Source organism: Hylobates moloch, unplaced genomic scaffold (assembly GCF_009828535.3).
Source record: "Hylobates moloch isolate HMO894 unplaced genomic scaffold, HMol_V3 SCAFFOLD_5, whole genome shotgun sequence".
NCBI classification, from domain to species: Eukaryota; Metazoa; Chordata; class Mammalia; order Primates; family Hylobatidae; genus Hylobates; species Hylobates moloch.
The window spans coordinates 68,765,015-68,784,443 of record NW_026652280.1 but is presented as its reverse complement, the minus strand read 5'-3'; the positions used below and the strand labels follow the sequence as shown (position 1 = coordinate 68,784,443).

At 37.1% G+C, this 19,429-nt stretch overlaps 1 protein-coding gene across 1 annotated transcript in view; it reads right to left on the bottom strand.

Annotated features, from left to right (window-relative positions):
• Positions 1-5,038: 5,038 nt before the first annotated feature.
• The window catches only part of VAPA (VAMP associated protein A), a 42,448-nt gene continuing 28,057 nt past the window's right edge, over positions 5,039-19,429 (bottom strand). The window contains exons 5-6 of the mRNA XM_032152819.2: positions 11,207-11,380; positions 5,039-7,717 (exon numbers count right to left, since the gene is read on the bottom strand). Coding sequence (XP_032008710.1) covers positions 7,559-7,717; positions 11,207-11,380 — 333 coding nt within the window. The 3' untranslated portion in view covers positions 5,039-7,558. The remainder of the gene's footprint in view (positions 7,718-11,206; positions 11,381-19,429) is intronic.

Sequence of the window (19,429 nt, the reverse complement as noted above, 5' to 3'; positions counted from 1 at the left end):
ATCCCAATATTTCAATCTGGTATAATCTTACCCTACACCCCCCACTCCAACCTGTACCCAATATAGAAGTACTCACTATTTATGATACGTGATTAGTGTCTAAATCAGGGGTCACAAATTCAGATGAATACACTGATCATGCAGGTAACAAGTAAGACAGAGTATAAAACAAGTGATGGGAATTACAGGGGAAACTGCTACTTGGCTCCAGAAAATTGCTGCCATGTGGTAATGCAAGACCTTTGTTCCAAACCTTGAATTTTCAAAAAAAATGCCAGACCATTTGTGTCATTTCTCCATTTCCACACACACACACACACACTCTGCAGCACATGCATAAACAGTGTGGATGTGCAAGCAGCCTGAAGATTCCACATATGTGCTTATGCACCTCATCTCTCTTCCCCTAGACTCGTTTTCCTTCTAAAATTATGTGTGACTATGTACAGTCACATGTAGCAAGTGGCTTTTAGGGCAACATTTGTCTCAACAACTGTCTTCTGGCCAGACTTGATGTCTGAGTCCTAGAACAAACCACGAGAGATTCAGGAAAGATTTGAGATGATCAACAGACTCTGTGCTAACATCAGGCAGTGGCAGCATTGCTGCAATCATCAATAGGCTTCAGCAGCCTTTACTAGAGACTGGTGTCCTAATTTCAGTTCTAGCCCTGGCAGCAACGGAAAGTCACTACAATGGGTCCAAGCTGCTACTCAAAGGAGAAAACAATATATTCGTATATGAAACGCATGAGACCCCAAGGGAATTAGGTGGAAGTTTGGGGGTGTAAAAAATGTTAGGTGAAGGTAAAGCTAGACAAATAATAATCTAGGATACACAGCTATGTGGCATATTAAAACATGCAAAATACACTATAAAACTGATTATATAATTACATACACAGGTAGCAAAACATTGAAACACAAGAATGACAAAAATTTCAGGTTAGTGGTTTGACAGATGAAAATGTGGACAAGGAAGGGCATAAAGCTGGCTTTAATCATATCTAGGCTCTAAACCAAATACAGAAAAATAATTGTGTCAAAGCTGGGGAAACTTCATAAAGAAAAAAAATTAAAGCAAAGGGAAAAGGAAACACTATTCTACAGCCACCTTATCTCCATACTACTGTGGTATGGGAAACACATTATGAAAATGTAAAATTTCATTTGCTATTGGTATCTCCAATGTACTGTCTTCGAGTTAGACATCAAAGTATTGGATGGAAATAACTGTTTACGTATTTAAGTAGTTTAAACATTATTTGCTGAAAACATTTGCACTATTTCCTCAAATGCATAGATGTGACAGGCTTGTTAACTACTGAATGCAAATACTATTGTAGCTGTTATCTCCCCCCATCACCTTGTGATGCAAATGTCATAACAATGAACACAAATTTCTAGCACTTTAAAGTTCACATCGGAAACCTTTAAGTACATATGCCAATATACTCCTCTCCCTGAAATACCCGTTCTACTCACCACCTATCTTACAAAGGAACCACTTGGTCCAATTGAAAATTAAGGCTCTTAAGGCATTTCCTTCATTGCAGAATGTACAATCTCCATAATTTCTTAAAACATGCATAGGGAAACTCCTCCAGCTGAGGGATTCTATGGGAGTCCCAATGTACAAGAGCATGTCTCCCTTGGAGACAGAATTTACTTGATTAAACATTTAACTTTTAAAAGAAAATCTTACTATCCCAATAACTTCATAAAATTTGCTCGATGGCAAAGTACACAAAAGCACCCAAATACTTTGCAAAACTTTGATTCTCAAGTTTGTATTTGTTTTCATGTGAAATATATCCTTAAATTTAATTCGAAGTAGCTTAATATCCTCATATATTTATCTACCTATTATATACAATTAAGGATATACATCTTGGATTAAAATAGCACAAAAAGTTTGCTCCCCACAACTGTAATTCCTAACAAACCTCTACTTGAAACAAGAAATATACTAAGATTAGGAATTCTTATTGCTCGAAAATATAAAAGATTCCAATTCCTTACCATTTCAACCTTCCACATTTTTTTTTTTTTTTTGGAACTTACATGTCTGTCACACACACACACACACACCCTGTATTATTTTTCCTCAGGGTTAAGTGCCTATAGTACATAACAATTTTTGTTCTTTGTAGAATTATAAACAGTATCAAGAATTTAAACCACAAAGTCAATTATAAAAAGTAAAACACTTGCTTTAATCATTAAATCTTAAAGGACCACTAGAAAAGGCCAGTCACATTCTGTTCTCCAGTCTTGAAGGTTACACAAGCCATTTCCATAAATTCTATAGCCTTCTTCTTAGAGTAACACACTTGTTTAGGAATGTTCATGTTGGTTTTGTTCACGGACTGAGATTGTTAGTGGGCAGGAGTTTATTTCTTCTCAATTTTCTGGGAGATAAAGGGGGAAAGCGGTCTTCAAAAATTTAAGACCAAAAATCTTAAAGACATTTCACAAATAATAGTACTCCCTGTAAAGTGGAATTAAAGGCATCACAAAATTGCCTTAGTTTGTGAGGAGTCAATATTTGACTTTGACCAGGACACAAACTATTTCCTTCATAGGGTAGATTTCTAGGATCAGACCATCTAGATTCCACTTTCTCTGCTACTTCAGCTGTGTAGACTTGAGCAAATTGAACCTGTCTAAACCCGTCTCCCCTATTCCATAAGATGGAGGTAAGTTATCTATTTCACAAGTTATCACTGATGAAATGAGCTGACGTAAAACTAAGTAATAAGCATGTTGAAAACGACATTATACTTGAAAACCACCTTTTGCTTTAAGAAATACATGACGGACGAAATAAATTTCTCAGGTAGGTAGGTACACTGGGTGTCAGCAAAATGGCAATTAATACTGAAGCCCACATTTCTCAAATCGCCTTTTTGCACTGACAGCTTATTCCGAAGTCAAAAATCTTTAGTGGTATTCCAGCAATCCTAACTTGACAAGCAAAGCTTTTATATTAAGCAATACCTAACAGTGACTCCTGCAATTTAAAGAAAAATAAGTATTTTAAGTTCCCCTGCATTGTTGAAGTAGTCTTAATTAAATCTACTTCATATCTGCCTTTGGCATTTAAAAGTCTATGTAAAGCAACTGTCTGGCTGATGATCGGAGCTTGAAAAAAACTACCATGCCAGGTCTCCGCCCCAGACCAATTAGGTCAGTATCTCTGGGGGTGCTATTCAAGCAACAATTATCTTTTATGTTCCTAAGCTCATCACGAGTTAAGGTACTGCTATAGTTGAGTATCACTACTACAAAAGTTATCTGAATAATTTCCTACATACGCTCTTTCAAGATGGGTGTTATACATAGCAACAACTGGAAAACAAGAAACTGAGTTTTAAAACAAGAAATGTGGCAATAGGAGGGTATGCATAACTAGAAGGGAACTGTCAAGAGGCCAGGCCAATCAAATGTTACATTATAAAATGTCCATAACCTTCAAAAAGTTAACTATAAAAACAAAGCAAAATGCTTTTGCAGTCACATTTATACTTGGTTTTCAATAAACCACAGAAATTAAGTTGGAAAAAAATAGGATACAACTTATAATTAGTGATTATGCTTAAAGAACATTAGTATTATAGGGAAATGAATGAAATGTTCCTAGGAATTGATGCTGCTGAAAGGCAGAATTTGGAATTTTTTATATTTTCCAAAAACTGCCTAAAGTGCACACACTGTGTCAGAAGGGGAAGACAAACTTTCTTTTTCCTTAGTGATGCATGTTTGTACTTCTTTGCACCAACCCAGGACTGGCTGGGCATTCATTCCCAAGATGCCACTGCTTATGCGAAGAAGCATGGTGGTAGTCTACCAAAAGTGGGCTATGAAATGTGGAATGAAAAATCAGCTGTTCTCACTTCCTACTAAAAAATAGTTAACTCTGTCTCACTAAGCAAGAGATGATCTGCCATCAGAATTCAAGTCCCAGTCAGTGATTAGCTATTAATGCTTAACAGGATATATAAATGCACAAACCACACAATCTGTTGAAATCTTTTTTGTATTGTGAAAAGGAAAAGGACACTTCACATTTTTAAACAGTTTATTCACGAATAGTTTAATTTCCCTTTAGAGCTAGAAAATAAAGATCATTTATTTACCTTCTGACCTTTGTTTTTCCAAATGGTAAGCATTGATCCTTCCCTCTAATAAAGGTGAAATTTTAAAAATCTCAGTGAATGGGAAAGTGCAAAGTTCTAGGAAAACTATTACTTGAATGTCTCTAAAGTGGCAGAAGATCACAAGTGGGGAATACCCTCGAAAACTGTATTTTTACCCTACTGTTAAAACTTGTTTTCAAAGTGGTGCAATCTGAAAGATTACGGTTCAAAAGTAATTCTCATACCAAATAATATCAACTTTAAGTGAACATCTGAGCTAAGTATTTAAGAGTATTATTTTTCTTGGCTGCATGCGGCAGCTCACACCTGTAATCCCAGCACTTTGGGAGGCCGAGGCAGGCGGATTCAGGAGTTTGAGCCCAGCCTGACCAACATGGTGAAACCTTGTCTCTACTAAAAATACAAAAATTAGCCACGCTTGGTGGCTCACACCTGTAATCCCAGCTACTCAGGCCGCTGAGCCATGAGAATCACTTGAACCCAGGAGGCGGAAGCTGCAGTGAGGTGAGATCACACCACTGCCCTCCAGCCTGGGCAACAAAGCAAGACTCTGTCTCAAAAAAAAGAGAGAGAGAATTACTTTTCTTTGATCAAAATTTCTGAATTTCATACATTTTTCTTCCCAAGCGTCATTTCTTTTTTTTTTTAAGGGAACATACCACACACTCAGAACATAATTTCTTAGTTTCTTATAAATACAAGAATGGGGGAAGTTAAGGTACATTAGTTATAGAACGACGGAAGCTAGTGCATTCAGTGTCACATATGAACTTAAGGCCTTAGTTACTTGATTGTAATTTCAGTATTAGCAACAGTGTATTTCCCTCATGCTTACATATACAAGTAAGCAGGCAGACAAAGCAAAAACTTCTAAACATGTAAGGAATGAAGACAAACAATTTAATCTCTATTATCATATTATCAGTCAATTAATACAGTTGGACTTTCAAACTATAACTGTTGGTAGTAAAATAATCTGATCACATTTCATACAGCAATTAAAAATAACAGAAACAGAGTCTCACCTATACAATCAGAGCATCTCCTGATACGAACAACAGTTAAGCCCACATACATTTTAAAGATGCTACCCAGACTACAATCTATCTCAAAAGCAACCATGGCATAATGCATTTTATAAAATGCCTACCTAAAAATACATTGTATTTTGTAATGTTTATTTATTACCAATGTGGGAGGCATGTCTAGCCTAAACACTATAATCAAACTATTCAACAGTAAGCCGGTAGTAGTCTTACGATAAGAAATTTCACATATACTTGTTATTATAAATAGCATTTTATGTTCATTATTTCAGCCATCTCTCAAATTAAGACAATTTTCAACAGTTACCAGAAGACACTGAGCTAGAGTCAACAGACCAGATTTCTAGTTCCAGCTCTGCCTCTACCTACCTGTGAGACACGGGGAAAGTTCTCTTAACCTTCGTTAAGGCCTCAGATTTCTCAACTATAGAACAAAGGGGCTGAACAAAATGAATTCTAAAGAGCATTCCCATAAAACGGGATTTGGCTAAATTTTCAAGAACTTAATTTCTTTAAAAAAAGATAGCTATGAGATACCAAACTTGGTATTTATCACCAATAATATTGATTATATAAGAGCTTTAAGCCAAGGAATTACTGATTCTGCATTTATGGGGTGAAAATATAAGACTATTTTTAGCATGCTTTTCCAGTTACCACAAAAGGGGAGGGGGGAGATTTTTACAAAGACAGTAAAGCATACAGCAATGGCAGTAAAGTATGCAGCATAGCATGCTAGTAATGGATAGGCATTACTTGTGTTTCTTTTTAGGAACTTTTGCACACAAGCAAGAGGTTTTATAAAAGATACCACAGCGCACAATAACAATATATGTGTGATCTGACAAATTCAAAACACAGTTGAGATGAAAAGGCAACCAAAATACTTTAGAATACTTCACTCTTCTATAAAATGTGTACACAGACCTGGGCCTAAAATACTTCACTGCACCACATCCAGTTCTAAAATCCAATTTCCTTTCAGGTAGAGCGCATCTTTTAAAAAAATCACCAACACCTATGTTTAAGAATAAAAATTCACTTGTACTAGACTGTATGTAGCTAAAAACTGGATCTGTTTTCTGATTCCAAAATTTTCTAACCTAGTATGAATAAATGAAGACTAGGACAAACCTAAGTGCAGGAAAGTATCAGACTCTGTAACGCATACTTATACTGAAAATGTGTTTCACATGGTTAACATTTGCAAAGGCTAAAATCATTTTTCATAAAGAAAATTCCATAGGCTTGCTCAGTATTACCAAACTTCCATAATGAACATTATTGTGAGTGCCAAATTGGGCACGAAAAAACACCTACTTTTAACTATTATGAAATATTATTATGAAAAGTAGTAAGACTTATTAGGCTGGTTAAAAAGTACTTTAAAACCAAAGAGAGTTAAATCTTCCTTGAGAACATACTCTCAGAACGTTAAGAATGGGGTAAATCAGATAGAGCACAGCCATGCTGTACACATCAACTCACTGAAATCACGTAACTTCTATTCTCATGAACCTTATTTTCTATTATCTTGAAAACAAACTGATTATAATCTCCCAAAATACCAGTAGTACCTTAAAATTTAATCAACTCCTTTCCTTAACAGAATTAGGACTTTCAATTAAAAATACTGTAATATCCAAGAGGGTTTCAATGCAAGAGAAATCTTTGCATCATAATTTCAAGTGACCACATATAGTGAAGTCCCCTCTAATAACACGACAGACACAAACAAGCTATCGAGCAAGAATCTGTTAACAGTTTTATTTTTTTTTATGTTAAATACCATGGGACAGGATTGTAAGGATGAAAAACTCAGTCAACAACTGCCTCACAAGGGATAAGAAAAATTCTGCCATGATATTAGCAAAGGTAAAGAAGGAAAAATTTACACTGTAAGAGGCACCATTTCCCCAAGGAATACCTCTTGGCATTTCCTGAATGAGTGGGATTAGCAATCTAAATAAATCATATTTCAAGAGGTAACAGCAACAGATAAAATTTAAAGGGATTATTAAAATAACATTTACAAGACTCTGAACAATTCTTGAACTCTTATTAAAACCACAAAGAAAGAACAATTCTTTATTTATGAATTTCATAAAGGACTGAATGTGCAACTGACATCTGCTAGTGATGATCTGGTAATATACAATTTGTCCAGTAGCCGAACAGTTTGTTTTTATTGTGTTTTCTAACCGTAAGAGATCATTAAAGGCAAAGCCTATATGATGCTGTACACACAAAAAAATGGTCACCACGGGCCATACTACCAATGAAATGGTAGGTAAACAAATCTTTTTCTGGTCAAGAGAAAAAAAAAAAGAAACAGCACTCTGCATGCTTCACTCTACAAGATGAATTTCCCTAGAAAGAATCCAATGAAAATGGCTGCAATTACAACAAGAAGTGAAGGAAGAGGACTGGTGACATTATCTCTGAAGGATGCAGTTGAGGTTGATCCAGGTTTATCCGAATGTGCTACCTTTCTGAGCCTTAAACCTTCATCCTAGAAAAAAAACACACACACACAAAAGGTTTTTAAAAACAAGCATACTAACAAGACTACTGGAGCTAAAAATCTATAGGGATGGAAAGTAGATTAGTGGTTGCCTATGGCTGGGGACGCAAACAGGGATTAACTGCTAACCACATAAGGAAACTTTCCGGGGGTGATGGACATTCTAAAACTGAACTATAGTGACGGTTACAAAGTTCTATGTATCAATGAATTGTACACTCACAGTGGGTGTCTCCATGGGATATAAATTATACCTCAATAACATTGATTTTTTAAAACTGGAGCTGAGAAATGTATTCCTAAAAAACAAAAGTTAGATAGGCTATATTTACCTTTTTTTAAATCCCACTAAAAATATAATTAAAGAAGAGTACTTCCAAGGTGGCTCATGGTATTTAAAATCAGTTACATCTGTCCTAGCCCAATCAGCCAAAAACTACCCACACCTGTGGTCTGCCAGTTGCGTTTACTGACCCACTGCAACTAAGGAACCGGAACAGCAGAGGCACAAGAGTGTATTCTTGCCGAAAACAGAGATACAGTATCACAGAATTTGGGGGAAGGAAATGGTTTAGTGTGAAATTTAAGTAACAGTGTTTTTATATGCTCAAAGCAAAGCAGAGGGCTGTGTGTAAAGGGGTAGCACCAGGTCTCAACTGCAAAGCAGAGAAAGAATACTGTTTCTTCAGAAACTACAAATTTAGATGAGAAATGTACATAGGAAACCCTTATCTGAAGCTCTGCACCTGGACTGGAAACTGAGGGTGCTTCTCTGTGTCAAAATTACTTAGATCCTCCAGTCAAGAGTAGGCTGCTTCATTCTTGCTGATATGGCTTCACACAGCACTATGTCTTTAGAGGAGAAGGTTTCTCAGAAGAAAGCAGAAGTCACTCCAAGCAGGAGGTTGTTATGACACTGTGTGCAATGTGAACCTTGGGAAAAATACTAACACCTGTTAACTACGCAGTTGTCTTTATCTGTGTCTGTTAACCAATCTGATAAATGGCAGGACAGTTTTTTACCTTTTTCAGTCCAAGGCAATATTTTCTCCCATGATTCCTTTATTGTGCTTATAAATAAACACTAACTAAAAGAGTACACCTAATGGCACAGTTTTATTTGCATTACTGGATTTTCTGGAGTTAGGTTATTTTGGTCTCATGCTAATTAGTCCTATATAAACAGTAATTCTCAGTTTCAGCTACACATCACAAACATCTACAGAACTTTTAATACTCCTGTGATTCTGATTCATTAGGTCTGGGGAGGGCCTGGTCAACTGTAACTTTTTAAAGTTCACTAGGTGATTCACATGCAGTGTGAATTAAGAACCACAAGGCTAGGGGAATTAAAAGGGATAGTGAACACACAGGAGCAAGAAAGTTAACCTGGCAAAAAATTATGATGGGCCTGTGTATAGGGTCTGAAATTCTGTAAGCCAGTGGGTCTTCAAGGGTTTTTTTTTCTTTTTTTTTTTTTTTTGAGACGATGTTTTGCTTGTCACCCAGGCTGGAGTGCAATGGCGTGATCTTGCTCACTGCAACCTCTGCCTCCTGGGTTCAAGTGATTCTCCTGCCTCAGCCTCCCAAGTAGCTGGGATTACAGGCACCCGCCACCACACCCGGATAATTTTTGTATTTTTAATAGAGACGGGGTTTCACCACGTTGGCCAGGCTGGTCTGGAACTCCTGACCTCAGCTGATCCACACGCCTCGGCCTCCCAAAGTGCTGGGATTACAGGTGTGAGCCACCGCGCCCAGCCCAGCTTTTTTGTTTTACTTTTCCAACAGCAGAATCATCTCTCAAATAAAATCTCATACAGAACATTAGCATAAAAAGAGTAGAAACCAGGAACAAAGTCTCTCTCACCTACTTCCCTGGTTCACTCTTCCTATTTTCCAGCTCTGCCCCACCTATGTCATTCTCACTGTTTCCACTTCTCCCCTCCCTGCCAGAGGTAAACAGTGGCTTTTGAAAGAAATCTACTGAGCACCCTAAGGAGCACATCTTTATCAAAGAACAGAACTATGGAAGTCATGGCAGATAAAGTAAAAGTAACCAACAAAATCCTTTAAAAGATCCATGGCGTGTAGGTGTGAAATAAAGATATTCTTTCCGCTATCCAGACAAGTGCTTGGAAGCAGACGGGTACCCCTCGAGGTGGTACTATGAAATATCAAGCATGAAGAGACACAAAAATTCACTTTAGAAAGCATTTCAGCAAAGGAGTTCACAGATCAACTTAAGATTACAGTGCCTTTAATTTAGAGTGTAGTTCCTATATACACCTAACAAAAGGAATAATCAAATAACTCCCATCATTTAGCTTATTTTAGTTACATTTTTGTATCATCTACTTTGCTGCAAAGAGCTTCAAACAAAGCCTAAAGAGCAACGTATAGGTATTTAGGTCTTGAAACAAGTAATTACTTGTCAAAGACAAATTATTCATAAATTTCAGATATATTCAAATCAGTCCTCCTTCGCCATCCATTTATTCAATCAAATACATGAATGACTACCACATGCATGCATGGTGAATGCAGAAATAAATGAAACACTGCCCTTGCCCCCAAGGCAATTACTGCCCACTAGAGGGAGAAAGGCCTCTAACAAGTAAGAGCAGTAGAAGGCGATCAGCATAGTGGAGGCACAAAGCAGACACGACAAATCGATTTTTTTTTTTCTTTTGGAGAGGGTCCCAGCAAAGGCTATATACTGTAGTAGCAAAATGTCAATGTGTGTATGTGCTGTGTCGGGAGGGACAGGGTTCCGGGCCTTTCCAGTCACAGTTAAGAGCTTACACTAAAGCAAAAGAGGGGTGATAAACAGATGCTTCTCCAGCATACTCCAGCCCAGTGCTGCCCCACGCAAATACAATGTGAGCTTCAAATGTGAGCCCCATATGTAACGTTAAATTTTCCAATAGTACATTTAAAAAGTAAAAAGAAATGGGTAAAATTCATTTTAATAATATATTTGATTCAAACCAATATACCCAAACTACTATTTCAGTATGTAACCATTAAAAAAAAAGATTTTACCTTTTTCTGTACTAACTCTTCAACATCAGTATTTTACACTCAACAGCACAGCTCAATTTCAACAAATCCCATTTCAAGTGCTCAACAGCCCTAGGTGACTAATGGCTATGATGTGGGACAACACAATCCTAGGCAGTTCAGTATGACTAGGGCACAAAATGGGAAGCACAGGAGAAACAAGAGCAGAAGCTGGCAATGCTGCAGGCCAGATCACAAATAATTAGAATGTGTGCTAAGGTAAGGACTTGCAGCAATGAGAAACCACGGGAAGACTGTTAAAAGAGGAGTAGGGTGGGGAGCAAAGGCACTGGGGAAAAGAACAAAGAGCTGACCAAGGAAAAATTTAAAAGCTAATTACTAAAATGGCCTAATAACACTCACATGTCCTATACCTTCATTTCAACCAATTTATTTTCAACCAACAGAACTTACTCTCAGATGTCGATTTTCTTCTGATAGCTTCATCATTTCTCCCTGAAGTCTTTTACACTCTTCCATTAGTTTCCTTGTTTCGGTATCATTAAGTGAAACACTGTGTGGTTTTGGCATAGGTCCATCTTGTTTAGATGCATTCAGTGGAACAGCTTTGCTAGGTTCCATGTCATTCTGCATTACAAAGATATTGGGAATTTTTTAACTAACCAAATCTCCTCACAGGTTTTAAACAAATAAAAACATAAATTCTACATCTTTGCTTATGAAAAACTCTCTAAAAGGCCTAAATCAGTACATGTCAGCAGTCAGATTAGTCTAAATAACCAGCTCACTCCCTCTATTCCCATAATCCCTGGCACGTACCTCTACCATAGCACTTTATTATGTATCTTAATAATTATTGTTCAAGTTCTTTCCTGTAATACTTCAAAGGCCGAGAGAGCAAGAGCCATCTCTCTTTGTATTTACCCCTAAAACCAGCACTTTGGTCAAGAGTAGTTATTCAATGAAAGTATGCTGAATGACGTCAACAAAATCCAAATATGAAGGTCATTTTCTGTGCTCTGGTTCTGCAATTCAAATAAGGTTCTGGGGGGTAGGGGGATATTATCGTAATCATTCCAATAAAATCAGAAACTACCTAAGAAAAAACATGCCCCAAAAAAGCTAACTTCTATTAATTTATCATCTTTAGTAATGCTGTTTGCTTTAATTCACGTGATTCAACATCACAGTACCACTTAGCATGCTTTGAAGACTATGAGCCCCAAAATCTTAATCCTCGCCAACACTGAACCATTTGAAGCTAGTGTTGAAGGCCTGGAGATAAACATCTATGACAGCACCTATGTATTCTTCAGCCCGTTGTCTGAAGTACCCCAACAGCATTTATGTCACCACACATCGTAACAGTATTAGTGTAACAAGCTTTTTTCATTTTAATTAAATATACTTGCTTTAAAATAATTTTAGATAAAATCTGCTTTATTCAGCTATAAACTGCTAACAAAGACATTTACAAAACCAACTTTATGGCATTCCACAATACTCATGAGATTTATCAGAGGCTGCATACCTACCACATCATCCTAGCTGCCAAATTTATATTAAGTATAAACAGATTGTTTGTTCAAAGGGCAAAACCTGTTATTCTTATGAAGGGGATGTGATCTGATTAGTATGCCTAAATCCATGTAAAATCTATTTAAAAATGAAAATGTATGAGGTTCTAATGAACAACAGTATGTATGTGACCTGTCGGCAGATTCTTCCATTTTTCTTCAAGCTTCCCAGTTAAGAAATGTTTTAAAGAAGCCTACTTCAATTCTTTCTCTGAGTTTTTCTCTTGCTAGCCTTTTTGTTCTTCACCCCAATTTCTCCCACCCCAATCAATCTAATAATAGCCACCCCTATTATTAAAAAACTGTTTCAGATATATTTTACCCTGCCAATACTTTTTCCTATTCTTTTCCTTAGTAGTTAGAACTCATTTCAAAATGATTTTCAGTGTGGTCAAATTCTATCCTAGCACAAATCCAACTTCTGATAATGAAGTTGGCACATTGACTTCCTCTATAAAGGAGGTGGCAATGGCCACCAATATGGCAATAGAACTTTTAGGTTTTGGTTAAGAATTGGGAAAAAGTATCATACCCATACCAGAAAATTGACAAAAAACTTAAGAGGATGAAGCAGGGCACCATGTCTGATGTCTGTAATCCCAACACTTTGGAAGGCTGAGATGGGTGGGCCTGCATGAGCCCAGGAGTTCAAGAACAGCCTGAGCAACAGAGGGAGATCCTGTCTCTACAAACAACAATTTTAAAAATTAGCCAGGCATGGTGGTGTGCACCTGTAATCTCAGCTACTCATGAGACCGAGGTGGCTTGAGCCCAGGAGGTGGAGGTTGCAATGAGACGAGATCGTGCCACTGCACTCCAGCCCAGGTGAGAGTAAGACCCTGTCTCCAAAAGGGGGAAAAAAGATATACATGGGGTCAACACCAAAGAGGAAAAAACTAAAAGAATCACCAAGCTCGACAACTGGATTATTATTTTTAAATTCTTTACATTGCATAAAATTTTAAATTATGGAGGGAAGGGAAAAAGTCATTTCCCACAATCTTGTCAAATCAACAAAACCATTATTTATATTACTATTATTAAATGACATGTCATTATTCTATTCTATGCCTTGCCAAAATTAAACATTTCACTTTTGTTAAGCATTTGATGGGCAGCTTTCCATTCTTTCGAATTTTAAGTAACAGGTCCATAAGAAGACATTCCATAAAAAGATAACTAGATTGGAATTAGATTTAGATTTTTCTAATAGAATTAGACTTGGAATTAGATAAGAATTTATCTAAGCAAATAGAATTAGATTTTTCTTTTTTGTTGAATTTCTCTTAAAAATGTTATACTGCTTTTGTAACAAAAAGGAGAAGAAATGATAACCAATATGTGGAGCATAAAGAGAATAGAATGCAAAGAATACAGTGAAGCTGAAACACACTTCAAAAGTGTGCCCAATAAGTTGTATCACATACTACCTAGGCCCCTTACAAACCAGTCAACATACACAACAGGTGCAAGAAAATCTAATTTATTTACATATACATACGCTACATACGTATATGTTATGCTACATATGTATATGTAATGAGGGGAAGTGTGATGGGATAGTGGGGTTTGAGTCATGCACAGAGTGACAATCTGAAGAGCCTGATGGAAAAAATTAAGCAGGTGTAACTTTAAGTATATGCTTCCATCCAGGACCTCTATTAGTGAGGTTTGGCTCCAATAAAACAGCTTGTTTCTTAAGAGTTGCTTCAAACTGCTCTAGAAAGAAAAGACTGGTTGTTCTGAGAACCATGAAACAAGCAAACCAGAGGGATTCAACATGCTCTGACTCTTAGTAAATTGATGAATAGTAACCTTACATTTAACACTGCAATTCAGAATAAGCTGGAAGGTCAAGGTGTATATCAACTAAAACAGTAAACCAATCTTGTCCAGTTTCCACTATATTATTTAGCCTATCTGCAGTAATCCTCCATCTATGAATTGTCCAGTCATGCACTGTATAATGATGTTTTGGTCAACAATGATCCGTACATATGACAGTGTTCCCATACAATTATAATGGCACTGAAAAATTCCTATTACCTAGTGAGGTCTTATCACAATACATTATTCACATGTTTGTGGTGATGCTGGTGTAAATATACATACTGTACTCCAGTCACATAAAAGTACTGCACATATGATTTATGTACAATACAGAATACTTGGTAATAAATGACTATGTTACAGGTTTATGTATTTACCGTGTTATGCTTTTTACCATTTATTTTAGAGTGTACTCCTTCTACTTATGAAAACAAAAAGTTAACTCTAAGTCAGTCTCCGGCAGGTCCTTCAGGAGGTATTCCAAAAGGCACTGTTATCATAGGAGATGTCAGTTCCATGCATGTTACAGTCCCTGAAGACATTCCAGTGAGACAGGATGTGGAGGTGGAAGGCAGTGATACTGATGATCCCGCCCCTGTGTAGGCCTAGGCTAATGTGTGTGCTGTGTCTTAGTCTTAACAAAAAAAGTTTTTAAAAAAATTTTATTTAAAAAATAGAAAAAAGCAGCGAATAAGGACATTAAAAAGATATTTATCTATACACTGTGCTTGTGCTTTAAGTTATGTCAAAAATTTTAATTTTAGAGTTTATGAAGTTACAGAAAGCTAAGATTAAAGAAAAAAATTTTAATAAATGTAGCTTAAGTGTACAGTGTTTATGAAGTCTACAGTGTACAGTAATGTCCTAGGCCTTCCCATTCACTCACCACTCATTCACACTGACCCACCCAAAACAACTTCCAGTTCTGCAAGATCCGTTCACAGTAAGTGCCCTATACAGATATACAATTTTTTTTTATCTCTTATGCCATATTTTTGCTGCGCCTTTTCTGTGTATAGTCATGGGTGTCCAATCTTCTGGCTTCCCTGGGCCTCACTGGAAGAAAAACTGTCTTGGGCCACACATAAAATACACTAACAATAGCTAATGAGCTACTAAAAAAAAAAAAAAAAATCACACAAAAAAAATCTCATAGTGTTTTAAGAAAATTTACGAATTTGAGGTGGGCTGGATTCAAAGCCATCCTGGGCCACGTGTGGGCCGCAGGCTGCAGGTTGAATAAGCTCAGTGTAGATTGTTTCGATACACAAATACTTACCATTGTAGTACAGCCACAGGCTATATAAGTCTGTAGCCTAGGAGCAACAGACAATACCATATATAGGTTTTTGTAAGTACACTCTATGATGTTTATACAACACATCACCTAACAACGCATTTCTCAATATATATCCCCATCCTTAAGAGATGCATGACTATACTTCTGTATTCTTTTTTAACAACCATCAGAATTTCAATTCTAATATTCCAAGTATTTTTACTAGGGGTTAATTAGAAAAAGAGGGAACTAGGAATTGGAAATACAAGAAAAAGTTTGCAAAGAAGCCTTGGGAAGAACAAAGGAGATAAAGGACATAAACGTGGGGCTACATTCTTACAACTAACAGGAGTGATGGATAAAAACGCACATAAAGGGAGGTAAGAGGCTAAAGTCAAGAGTACTGTCATAAACCGAGAGAGGCAGAATTAAGGTCTTATCCTATGAATTAAGAGACAGGATTTAAGTAACAAGGCTACCTGAAATTTTTTTTTCCCACTCTAAACAACCAATTTACTGTTTCTTTAGGATCATGATTACCAGAAGTAAATAATTCCCAATCACAAAAAAAAGTATTAAACATTTAGATAAAGAATAATTTTTTAAAGCCTTAGTATACATATCATCTGCAAAAGCAAATCAAAGTATAAACAATCTGTTAAAACTGTGTGGTTGCCACATACGGTGGCTCACGCCTATAATCCCAGGACTTTGGGAGGCCAAGGCAGGTGGATCACCTGAGGTCAGGAGTTTAATCAGACCAGCCTGGCCAACATGGTGAAAACCCATCTCTACCAAAAAAATACAAAAATTAGCCAGGCATGGTGGCACGTGCCTGTAGTCGCAGCTACTCAGGAGGCTGAGGTGGGAGAATCACTTGAACCGGGGAGGCAGAGGTTGCAGTGAGCTGAAATTGTGCCATGCAATCCAGCATGGGTGACAGAGCGAGACTCCATCTCAAAAAAAAAAAAGAGTATATTCCCCAAATCTCAAAGAAAAAAATTACAGCAACTTCATAATGTTCACACTTATACCGTCCTGCTCACTACTGAGATTTTAGTTAAGTTCAGAAGTTTTTTAGAACAGAATAGTTTGTGTGCATGATTTTTAAGTGCTTTGTAGTTTTACTGTAATTTTAGGCATAGTTCAATTCTATCTACTTCATACAACACACTCAGAATACCACTTATCTGCTAGGTATCTACATTAACTTAACCATTAACACTAGTAGACTCCTAAGTCTGTTAGCTCCCTATAACAAACCTTCTGTTTCTCTTGTTTCAACACACTAAGTCCCCTGGGGTCATCCTTCATGTGATAACTGGCAGGTGTTTCAACTGTGTTGTTGATGCTGCTCATTGAAGTGACAGTCGGAGCATTCCCTGGTGGAGTTATACCCTGAGATGGCATGGGAAACATATTCTCAGACTCTCACCGAACTCTGATTTCTTCTGCATGATATTGGGAATGACTGACACAGAAAGCATTAGGCTCTAAACATTAACACTTTATAAAAACGCATTAATGCATAAGAAACAATACTAATAATAGCTATGTTAAAGCAAAAGTACAGTTTCTGAACTCGCTTTTTATATTTCCCAAACAAAATTAGTTATAATCTACTTGCATTACGTGCACCTATTAAATGTACATACTTTATTAAAATTTATGCCAGCCTTACATTGTTTTAAAATGAATACCATCTGTGTGGCTTTTAATGTTTTTTACTAATTAATAATTGTCAATGATCTGAAAAACAAGCACTTGCATGTGTTCTTATCTTTGATAACACTCCATCTGAACAATTTCATAAACCTCTCTTGCACTTAAAGCCTATCCCGCAATACACTCACTCGCTCACACGCATCCCAGGCCAATAAACACACTTAAAGACTCATATAACCATTAAGTCCATGGTTCTCTTCCTTTCTTTTCAAATTCCTTTCATAGATAAAAGTAATACTGTATTATACAAACAGGTGGGATAGGGATTCCCTAATTATACTTACTGATATCCCATTTGTTCTCTGTCTCAACAGAAAATAATGTATATTCAACCACAAAATGTCTTTATAAGACCCCTGAAATCCCTGTTCTTTACAGCCCCTCAGTCTTCATTAAAAAAAAATCAGTATTTTTTTCCAGAAAATATGTCACCTTCAAGGCCAGGCACAGTGGCTCACGCTTGTAATCCCAGCACTTTGGGAGGCTGAGGTGGGCGGATCACGAGGTCAGGAGATCGAGACCACAGTGAAATCCCATCTCAACTAAAAATACAAAAAATTAGCCAGGCGTGGTAGCGGGCACCTGTAGTCCCAGCTACTCGGAGAGGCTGAGGCAGGAGAATGGCGTGAACCTGGGAGGCAGAGCTTGCAGTGAGCCAAGATCGCGCCACTGTACTCCAGCCTGGGTGACAGAGCGAGACTCCGTCTCAAAAAAAAAAAAAAGAAAGAAAAAGAAAAGAAAATATGTCACCTTCAAATGTCAGATGGAGGACATAAATGAAATGCAATACATTTAAGAAATTTAGAAAATGTCAGAGTTAAGGCCTCAAAAATTCTTTTAGAAGTGAACACAAAGAACTGAATAGATCACAAAACTTCAAAAATAATAAAACCACATTTGATCCTTAAAAAACCACTACCACTAATTGGACATTATGTATATACAGAGCTGACAATCCAAACAGAGCTAATAATTCAAAGAACCCTATTTTGTACAATAGCGCTTTCGTATCATGTGCCTCCAGCTGTCAACAATACAGGGAACAGGCTGAATGGCTTTCAGTACTAGCACTGACAACAACTCAACTGAAGACACTAGGGGCCATTAACAAAATGAAATGTATTGGCACACACCTGCTGATCCCGAGGACTAGGGTAACGACACATCTTAGTGTGCTTAAGGATGGTATTTGCTTATGCTTGTTATCCAGGAAAGAATATTGAGTCCTTTTGTTCTAAAATAAAAGGGTTCCTAAGTTTCCTGGGGCACCTTATCTATGATCCAAATCACAAAGCTATTTCCCAAAAAGTAGCCCATACTTTAGTGATGGTTCAAATAAATGAGAATTGTTTTGTCACAAATAAATGATTTATTTAAACTATAAAAATAAAAACATGGACTCAGCCACTGTGCTTCTAAAGCTGGCTCCATTTTTTATCCTATAAGATGACCACAAACTTCAATCATTTCCTTACTTATATATTCAGTATCAAGGTCCTAAAAAGTCTAAAGAAATCAACAAAATAACATCATACTTCTTTTTCATGTGTTCCAAACATGTAAACACCCAAGAATTAATAGCATCCATAAAAAGATCAAAATCCTCAAACAAGTGGGGTATACGTAGACAACATACTTGATATGGTTTGCATCTGTGACCCCGGCAAATCCCATGTCAAATTGTAATCTCCAGTGTTAGAGGTGGAGCCTGCTGGGAAGCGACTGGATCATGAGGGTGGGTCCTTCATGAATGATTCAGCACCATCCCCGTGATACTGTTCTCATGATAAGAGTTCTCATGAGATCTGGTTGTTAACGAGCATAGCACTACCCCTCTGCTCTCTCTTGCTCCTGTTCCCACCATGTGAGGCATCTGCTCCCCCTTTGCCCTCCACCATGACTGGAAGTTTCCTGAGGCCTCCTCAGAAGCAGAAGCCGCCATGCTTCCTGTACAGCCTGCAGAACTGTGAGCCAATTAAACCTCTTTTCTTTATAAATTACCCAGTCTCACGTATTTCTTTATAGCAATGTGAGAACAGACTAATACAGTACTTAAATACCACTGTACTTCTTTCTGCAAAGAGATACAGGAAGGGCGGCTGGGGAAGTGAGGGACTGGGGTTAAGACACACTAAAAAAAATCATAAAGTTCAAGACTTGTTATCTCTACAATATTTGGGGAGACTGCATCAACAATTGATAGCTATTGCAGAATCTGCTTTGAACACTAACCAAATTTTTCTAAGTTGACTACCAAAAATGAAA